This window comes from Netta rufina (assembly GCF_964035555.1).
Source record: "Netta rufina genome assembly, chromosome: 5".
NCBI lineage: Eukaryota > Metazoa > Chordata > Aves > Anseriformes > Anatidae > Netta > Netta rufina.
Window position 1 is genome coordinate 12,258,452 of NC_140128.1, and position 9,974 is coordinate 12,268,425.

At 45.1% G+C, this 9,974-nt stretch overlaps 2 protein-coding genes across 2 annotated transcripts; one reads left to right on the forward strand and one right to left on the reverse strand.

Moving 5' to 3' along the window:
- Positions 1 to 1,272: 1,272 nt before the first annotated feature.
- Positions 1,273 to 3,959, forward strand: FAM180B (family with sequence similarity 180 member B; the record flags this gene model as incomplete). Its single annotated transcript, XM_084287038.1, has 3 exons — positions 1,273 to 1,339; positions 3,155 to 3,234; positions 3,516 to 3,959. 3 exons carry the CDS (start codon positions 1,273 to 1,275, stop codon positions 3,957 to 3,959), a joined length of 591 nt encoding a protein of 196 aa, XP_084143164.1.
- Positions 3,960 to 7,005: 3,046 nt separating this feature from the next.
- On the reverse strand, positions 7,006 to 8,109 carry C1QTNF4 (C1q and TNF related 4; the record flags this gene model as incomplete). The annotated part of the gene is made up of 1 exon (XM_084287649.1): positions 7,006 to 8,109. The coding sequence occupies one exon, from the start codon at positions 8,107 to 8,109 to the stop codon at positions 7,006 to 7,008; it is 1,104 nt and encodes a 367-aa protein (XP_084143775.1).
- Positions 8,110 to 9,974: the final 1,865 nt, after the last annotated feature.

A 9,974-nucleotide genomic window follows, 5' to 3' on the forward strand; every position in this document is an offset into this window, starting at 1 on the left:
TGTCATCTGACTGTAAGATAGCCAAGGCTATGACAGATACAGGTCTTACTTTGATCCAAACAGAGGGGAAAAATGGCTCCAGATATTGAGGGCTCCTCCTTCCTTAATAAATCTGTGCCACTTTTGATAGCTGCTGTGAGCACATATTGCCGGGCATAGCTGCAGATCCTGGAAGCTGCAGAAGAACGGCTGCCTTGCACACTGGCAGCTTATTAACTGGAACATCATCCCATAAAATAGCTGGCGACCAAAGTCACCACAAACCGACAGCCTCCAACTCACTCAGGAGGGTATGCACTTCAGCTCCTCCTGTCTTTTCTAGGCAGACTTCTTTCCCCAGAGAACACCGTTAGCTTGAGGGAGACGGCATTGCTACTTATTTATATTTATTACTGATTTGTATGGCCCTCACATCCAAGAACCTGTCGGTGAACCTGCAACAATACCGCACCACTCAGAGGAGAAATACACCGTGTCTCAAGTGAGGGTTAGGCACTCGTGAAAGTGCAAGGATGTGTACAGCACAGGTACCTGCTGTGAAGGGGATCAGATGAAATTTCCTCTGTATAATTCAGAACACCTAAGGCAGACCTTGCTCACTGTAACCCATAAGTCACAAGAGAGGATGATGAGGTGCTGAAGGCTGACTGGCTCTGGTCCTTGCAGTTTGCTAGGTCATTACACCAACTATTCCTTCCCAAAGATTTGCTACAGAGCTGAACAAGTAACATTTCTTCTGCATGCTTGTATATTTTGGCTGCTATTGCCCTACCACAAATTTGCCCAGACTGTGGCCTTATCTGTGTGACATTTCTGGATCATTTGCAAATTTTCAAACCCAGTAAAAGGGAAAACTGAAGGGTCACAGAGATGGGACAGAGGCACTGTGCAGTGGAGGAGGGGACCATAGGGTTCCCCCATTCCTCAGAGGCAATCATGTGTAGTAAAATTTCTTGCAACTAATAGCTCTGTATAATAAATTGCAGTGGAAAGTCAGTCTTTGGAAGAGAACCTTAAATAATATTATTGCCAAAAACTTCACAACAAAGTCTTCCAACTTTCCAAAATATGATGGAAAATAGCCTCTTGGGTCAGCAAGTTCAACTGCAAAGCCCTTCCCGGGACTGCAACCATAAACACAGCAAGGCAGATTTGTTCCAGCAGAGGCTGCTGGGATCAGAAGCAGCCAAGAAAGACAGAAGCAAACAGCTCTCACTTTACACCCGGCGCTGTCCGCGGAGGGGATGTGAACCACTACTGGGCACGGCTGCTATGGCCCAGGTGCAGCTCAACGCCTGGCTGGTGCTGTGTGTGTTCGCTGGATCCCAGAGGCTGACAGGTAGGAAGCGCACCTGGTCATGGGGCAGCTCCTTGGCTTGGCAAATATTTGTGCAATTCCCGTGGTGCTACGCTTTGCCTGCTTCTTCAGATGAAGTCAAACGCATCTGCTAGCTGTGCTGACGCAGGAGAGCGCGTTAGCTGCAGTCCCAGCTGGGCTTTGTGCCCACCTACCTGCAGGATGGAGACCTGCTGCTGTTTCTGGTGGCGGGGGGGCTGTGCTGAAAAAGTCTGCTCCTGCAATGATGTGTGTGGGTTTTCTAGGTGCTTTTTTGGGAACAGAACAACTGTTGGATGATAAATAAGGGACTGTTTTTCCCATCTGCAAATTACATTTATGTTATTATTTCAATACATTATTTGTTATGCTTTGTTTTTTTTTCTTACTGTACTTCAAAATCTAATGCTGCATAAATTTATAAGATGGTTATGAATAACACCAGTTTGGTGGCTATTCAACAAATTGACTGACTGTGCAAGCCAGGCAGATGTCTTTCATTAGAGGTATCTGTGAATTTTGCGGATCAGTTAGCTGAGAGGAGAAGCCCAGGAAAGAAATTTTCGGATGGTGTAAAAGCTTTGCTGGCACATCCATGGAGGAAGAGGAAAAAGCAGCTACAGCCCAGCTCACATTCCAAAGCCCCAGCTGGCTTACATTAGGGATCCTGCAGCTGTGCAGAGAAACAAAGCTCAGTCTGAAGGGACAGCAGATCTCCAGGCAGCTTGTACATCTATCACCCTGAAAAGCTTTAATCAAGAATGGAAAGTTGGAAGTGGGCTTTGGTAGCAGTCATCACACACATACAGTATTAAATCATTTTTCTACTATTTCTGAGCACCTGCTGACCTTAACTCTAGAGTGTTTAATGTATGTTCTCTCTCTTTTTAATATAGAAAAGCTTTATCCGTATAAAAATAATAAGAAAGAGGAGTGTCAGAGAGCTTACTATTTTATATCGGCTTTTGCATTTCATTTTCCTGACCCAGAGGAGCCATAGAAGAGGGTCTTGGCTCATGACTGTGCTGATCAGCATGAAGAAGGGAGGGGTTGCAGCATCCATCTTACAGTTCTGGACTGAGGATACATGCGTCTCCTTTTTTTCACAAAGAAAGAACAAATATGGGAAAAAGAAAGTTAAAGTATCAGAAGAATTAGTAAACAAAAAATAAAGGATTATTGGGATTAATGTAACTCACATTAATTCTTCTGGCCTAGTATTCATTTTTTCCCTGTTTAAATGAGGTTAGATGGCCTGGCAAGAAATTAGCTGGACATGAGAACAGCCATGGATTTGACCGTGTTAGCCTCATAATCTGCATCTGCCAGTGGCAGATGCTCAGGGAACAAGTACAAAACCAGGGTGAGCACCAAGTAATATTTCCACCAATATTTCCAGGTTCTAGGAGCCTCCTGGCATCCTCTTTCGATTGAGCAGCATTTCTTTCTCCTAGCAAAAGCTACAAAACAACCTGTTGTCAAAACCCATCTGCTCAAACTCCTGCTGCACCCACCCCAGAGCGAGGGGCTCCTTGCAGCCTTCCAAGACAAATGCCTTTGCTGCCACATGCTATAGCTCTGTGCTGGCAGGATTTGGGGTCATCATATCCAAAATTCATACTCGCCTCCCTTAACCACTTCTGCTTCTCTTGTGAAGCTTGTTTTGCTCATTGAGATCTTGTGATCAGCATCTGTCGTATTTGGCAAGCCGTGAGTGACAGCTCTGAAATACCAAAGGCTTTATCAACAAGCAAATGACAGAAACGAATGGGAAGGGCCGTGATCTTGTGGTGTCACACTCTGCCTGATGTCTTCCAGATGAACATCCTCGCAGCAGGGATGGTGCCAGCACCAACACACCCCGTCGTGGCCCAGAGGACGCCGACGTCATGTTAGAGGTCTCCGGGGCGTTGGGGGCCTCTGGGCAGAGGCGCTGTTAGCACCTGCGCTCCCACCTGCTTGCACGTAAAAACTCACCTGTTCTGCTCCTTCTCATCGCCACTGTATTTTGGGAGCTGCTGGAAGATGCCTCAGGAGGGCGGGCTGGCAGGGGGAGAGGCGGGGGAGACTGGACAGGGCCCTGCGGGGAAGCCAAGGCTTGGGGCCAGGGGCGTGGGGCCGGCAGAGACGGACACTGAGCAGGCGGCTTTGCGATGTTTGTGCTGCTCTTCTCTTCCAGATGCTCTGGGGGAGGCTGGACATCGAGGCCAATGGGACCATCCGGCTGTGGGACGAGGAGCTGGCCTCCCTGCGCCCAGCGCGGCGGTTCATGCAGATCTTAGAGAGTGAAGTTCCCAAAACACCGATGGAGATCGAACAGCTACTGAGATATTATTCACTGATCGATACCCCTTTGCCTCCAGGAGAGTATGACCGTCTGATTTTCACCAGTGTTTACTGTGCCTATCAGATTCGCTCCATTCAGGGTCTGGATAAAAATCTCTGGATCCATTTCTTCTCCCAGCTAGTTGATGAAATTTTTCGTGATCTGTGCAAGGGGCTCTGCCCTGCAAATTCCACTCTCCTTATGGCTTCCTGGCCCTGGAAGGAGAAACCTTCGCATTTAGCATCGCTGAAACAGTTCTATCATTCTAACCTGGCCAGGACCAAGAGAGACACTTAAAAAGGGAAAGTGCCACGGGAAAGGACACATCTGACTTCATCTGCGTCCTTGTTTGTTTTGAATGCTGGCAATCTTTCCTCAGTATTCAGGACTTTGTAGAAATATGCTACACCTTTTTGTACTGCTTTCTGCATTGTGCTGGCAGCCCTCTAAGGATTTATACACAGGTTTTTAGTTTTTATATGAACCAGGACAAAACCAAAAAGTGCATCTCACCCTTTTCTCTCTATCTCTCTTTTTTTTTAAGTGGGCTGAGCTGAAGTGGGCAGTGCTATTTAGATGTGTTATCTGTCTCGATCACTGATGCTTTCTAGGGAGATGTCCTGGCAGCTTTTTTCCAGGATGTTTCACTAGTGTCCTAGTTGAATTCGTCTTGAATAATTCAGTTCAGCCTCATATTCCTTCTGTGGTTTCAGCCAAATGCAGTCGTTTCTCCTCTCCAATAATCAGTGAAGCAGACGCTGCCGTGTTTCACAATAGAGGTGGTGTGTTTAATTTCAGCTTTCTGGTTATGCAGCATCATATTTGATGTGTCCACAGTAATTTCCCACCTCACGTGTTCATTAAAGATCAATCTGAAAATGTCTGTATTCCAGGAAGCTTCCTAGTGCTCACATATCATATTTACGTATGTATACAGCTTTGTGTCAGCTATTCATTTGGAATACACTTCTGTATGTCTCATTTAAATTCCTAAGGATCGTGACCTAGTTATTTCTTCAGCAGATTTTACCTCTTCTGAAGTTTTTTTTTTTTTTTTTATATATATACAACTATGGCACTTTAAAGACAAACATAACAAATACACAATCTCTATTCTTAAAATCAGAAATATAATTATTTTATAGAAGTAGATCTTTAACCTTTTTTTTCTGTCTCACATGCTGCTGTCTGGACTTAAATAAATATAATTATCTGTACAGGAGGATTTTGATTTGTTGATGTTGTTTTTGTTTCTACTGGGTTTTCTGCTGCCATTCTACCTATATTAATTTCAAAAATTCATTGTGTGTGCTTAGATGGTGGGATCTGTAATTCTTTTTCTATCAATATACTCTTAATTTTCCATGCTGAAAAGGGGAGTATGTGACATTCAAAGTGGGAACTGCTAGCTTTTGACCTAGTTTATTTTTCTCCAAGCCACTGCTGCCCAACAGATGGAGAGGCAAAATGGTGAGGCAGGAATAAGAAGCCTGGAAGCAAGATGCCACAGAGAATGGGTTTAGAGGTAAGGTTAGGGCTACAAAAGGACACTGTAGGACAGATTTATCTTTTTTTTTTTTTTTTTCCCCAAAGAATGTAGGGACCAAGATTAGCATGTCATTTGAAACAAATTCTAGTAAGCTAGTGTCCCACCATGTTCTTCCAGCCCTGTTTTTTGTTTTTGTTTTTAATATACTTCAAATCTTTAACCTTCATCCTTTTCCTCAGTCTTCAGTCTTTAACATCTAGTATAGATACGGAGTGATGGAGTTAGGGAGTGGCTGCAAATACATCTAGTTTGAGCACAGAACATCACTGAAAGGCTGAGCTGGGATGTCATTAGTGCCTGAAAATATTGCCTTGCTGGAGAATATACAGCCTGAGCTCCAGAAGTGTCTGGATAAACATCGAGGGGGTTGGCTTGGTGACTCAGATACAAAGGCATTCTGTTGAATTCAGGATTTTGTTAGGGTCTGTTCGAGAGCAGGCTCTAAATTGCATCCCAGTGATATCACAAAGTTCCGTGCATGCTCAAGATTTGGCACTTTGGCAGTTTATGTATTTTGGGAGGCAAAACAGGGTATAGCTGAGCATCTAGCTCAACGGAAACAGCACTAACCATACAGCGATAGGGCCTCCAGCCTCCTGGTTTCCTAACACCCAACTCTGGGGTCCTGCTGCCCGTCTCGGCTGCCCTGTAGGAACACACCAGTGCCCTCTACAGCCGCAGCAGTCCCACTGCAGCAGCACTACAGCTCGACGGGGCGCAGACTACGACAACCCACGGCGACGCAGGCAGAACCTGTCACTTGGTGGTGGTCCCTTTGATCCCGTCCGTGCTAGGTTAGCAATGTGGCATAAAGGTTATCCATAGCCTTGTATTCAAGGAGCTCATCTGTGGGGAAACTACTGCCACTGCATGGCATGATACTACTCACTTAAAAATCATGACCCAAATAATAGATTTAAAAACACTTCACTTACCTTGCTTCTGAGCGTTCAGAGATTGATCCATTCATAGCTTTGTGCCCTCCTCCTTCTAGCCCCTACTATCCTAGTGGGCTAGAAGCATACTTTTTTTTTATTATTATTATTATTTATTTATGTTTCCCAAATGAATTATTTTCATTAAATGGAAGCTGAGATTCTTAAACACTTGTCTTGCGTGTTCTTCTTGACTTCAGGAAGTTCAGATTAAGAAAAGCGACAAATATGATGGAACTTGCAATAAAGTCATAACAGGCACCAACGCTTCATACACACACAATAGAAAAGTGTGTGCACAGCCCCAGTAACCATCTGGCTCAGTAACCCATACCACAGCTCGTACAATCGCCACACTTCTTTCCCTCTTGAAGTGGCACCTCAGGCCGTTAAAAGAACACAAGTCTCACAGCCACCAACAAATTCCAACCTGAGAAAACTGTACATATTTTGTATTTTTTATTACATTCAATTTCATTACATTTATTCCCTTAACAGATATGCAAGGAAAGTCACCACATCCTTTGCTTTCTGGATGCTAGGGATCTGCAGTAGCATCACTGCAGTGTTTCTCTGATCCTTGGCATTTCACTACATCGCCCCACCCCTGCCCCAAACTACCTCATGCTTTATGCTTAGATCAAACACCAACACTGGACACACACATACATCCTGTAAAGACCTTTCTATGGATGAACGACAGACACAGCAATGGCCCTGCAGTCAGGCACAAGCGCGCAGCATAAGGAAAGCACTGGACACATGATAGCATGCTCAAAGTAGAGGATGATATCCGAAGAGGAGCTATACCCAAGTTCATGGCACCTTGGCTTTTCTTATGCTCCTTTCACATCTGCATTTAATTTTCTGACCCTTGGAGTGAGCTGGCACCTGGCAGCCGCTTTGGCTGAGCCTCGGAATAGATCAGGAAGCCTGTGAAGGTGATGTACTTGCCATGGTTGCTGTAGGCACCGTAGCCATCATGCTGATGGCTGTAGAGCCAGACGGTGTCCCCGTATTGCAGAGGCAGCATGATACTCTGGCTCTGCATCTCCCGCCTCTTGGAGTGGTTGTCATCGTAGATCATGGCCTGCACCTCATTGTGGTTCTTCATAAGTTTCACTGACATGGTCTTAAAAGGCATTTTGCCAATGGTGAAGGAGAAATAGTATGCACCAGGTATGCGGCATGAGAAGATGCCAGTGGAGGAATTGAAATCTTTCCCAATATTCACAAACTCCGTGTCAAATGTGATTGGCTCATGCTGGGTTTGCTTGTCGTCTGTCCCCAGGAGACTTTGTGAGCGAGCAACAGAAAATGCAGAGCGAGGATCTTGCTCCCTCTTCGGCTGATCAGACAACACGTGTCGCTGGGAAGCTTCATTCTGCTCTCCTGGAAGCTGCTGAATATTGTGACGGGGAGGCCCCAGCTCTTGAGAGCTAAGAGCATTTTGGAAGAAGGCAGAAGTGTCCGGATAGATTAGGTAGCCATTGAAAGTTGTATAGGGGCCCACATTGCTGTAAAGAGCATACTTGGGGTCTCCGTGTAAACGCAGCCAGACTGTGTCACCATAGTCAAGCTGCAGCATGGCACTCTGGCTGGCTACCTTCCGTTCCTTGCGGTGATGTTCATCATACACAATCACTTGCACCTCATTCTTGTTTCTCATCAGCATGACAGACAAGTTTTTCTTTGGGTATTTCCCAACTGTGAAGGAGAAGTAGTAGGCTCCAGGGATCCGACACCGGAACAACCCCGTCTTGGGATCAAAGTCATTGCCAATGTTCACATACACTTTGTCAAAGGTAATGACCATCTCAGAGCTCCCTTCCATGCTGCTGGTTCGGGCCACTGAGAAAGCAGAGCGAAATTCAGTATTGCTGTCTACTGGGAAGCCATCTGCGTGCATTAAAATCATGCACCAGAGGAAGCCAATCAGAATCTGAACCTTCAGAGTCATCATTGTATCTGAAAAGAAAAAGAAGCACATTTTAGCAGGAATCCCATTAATTTCCAGCTCATGCTCCGGCTGAGACCCAGACCTGAATCTTGCTAAAAAGACATCAAAGTCTAAGGAAAATATTGAGAAGTTCTCACAGCATTCTCTGACCAGTGTATGGGACTGTATCTCAGTTCATATTCCAGAACCATTTTGATATTTTCCCAGTGACAGCTGGACCTTATTTCCCTGTACTTCTAGGAAGAAAAAACAATCTTCTTCTCTGAAAGCCTCGCTATCTTCTAGTTTGTCTGCAGAACACTGTGCTGCTCACACTGCAGAGGGATCTCAGAGCTTTCTGGGGCTTTGCCAGAGCTCTCTTTTGCAGTGGTTTTGTTCGTAAGACCAAGGATGAAACAAAGCCCTACACAGGCCTTGTATTATGTAACTGAGATCCAGCTGAAGGGCAGGGAGATGAGGACATATGCTCTCGAGATTCCTATGCAGATGTCATTGCCTGGCACTGCAGAAGCTGTTTCACAGGATGCAGAAACTGGAAGCCAAGTAAGTTGGTAGGCCCCATTACTCAGACAGACTTCACTGTGGAGCTGTGAGGAATGTAAAGAAACCAGAGGACGAAGGATTGTTTAGGGAGGAAGACAATGGAGAAAGTGAATGAAATGGGAAAAAAAAAAAAAGAAGGAAAATAAAAGATAATTAAAAGGCAAGTCTCGCTGAGAGTTCTCTCTGAGAGAGCACTGAAAACACCAGAAACAAGGAAACAACTCACTATGTAGAGAATAGACTGCAGAGAAAAAACTTCTCTGACCCTTAAAAAAGAGGGATAAGTTAGGAGCTAATGGGATTTTCTGCCTCTATTTTCTTTGATTTTTTTTTTGGATTGAGGCCAAAAATCATCTATTAGTGCTTTCAGGCTGAAAACAAAACTGCCAGTCATTCCAGTGAGAAGCTTCTCCCTCTGTCACGTCTCTGTGCTTATTAAAATATCATTCAGGCTGGGAAGCAACTGCCTGCTTTGCAGTCTGCCCCATCTGTCACCCCAGAACTGGTGCCTTGCCAGCCAGCAAACAATGAATTCACAGACTGGCAGAACAGGAGCAAAACACGCTACTCATTGCGGGAGGGGTGAAAGTAAATCCTGAATTAAAAATGATAAAGGGGTAAACATTTGAAAAAAAAATGGGGGATGACAGTAATAGAAGTAAAGCAGATGGAATCCGCATAGACTGTGAGGAGGTAATGGGATCCCGCTGTGGCACGATGCGATACCTGCAATAACCAACCAACAAGAATTCAGTTTGACCCACAGTCCCTGCTCGCTCATACTTGAGAATAAAACTGAAATCTGAAATGCAGCTCTAATAGCTCTGAAGGCAGCAACAAATTAAATTCTCACCTAACTATCAAAGGGGACACACTAACAAAGACAAGAAGAAATATCCCTAATGTCCCAATTTTACATTAGATCACTCCTCACAAGCATCTCTGTATTCTCCTCCATGCCTCTGAACTCAGAACACTTTGCCCAGCTTTGACTGCTTTGACTCCTGAGCATGTCACACACCCTTGGGATCCCATGGGCTGCACCGATGCGTGTTGAGAGAGATGACTGATATATCGAGGTCACTCTGGATGTTCATGGAGATGAAAGGAGATCCCTGGTGACTGGAGAAAGGCAAATGTTGCACCCATCTTCACAAAGGGCAAGAAAGATAACGTGAGGAACTACAAGCTGGTTGGACAGTTAGCCCCTGACTTTGCTTCCTGGGAAGATCATGGAGCACATCTTCTTGGAACACAGTGCTGGGAAGACAAAGAAGGACATGACTGGGAATGTTCAGCTCGGATTGATTAAAGGTCGATCATGC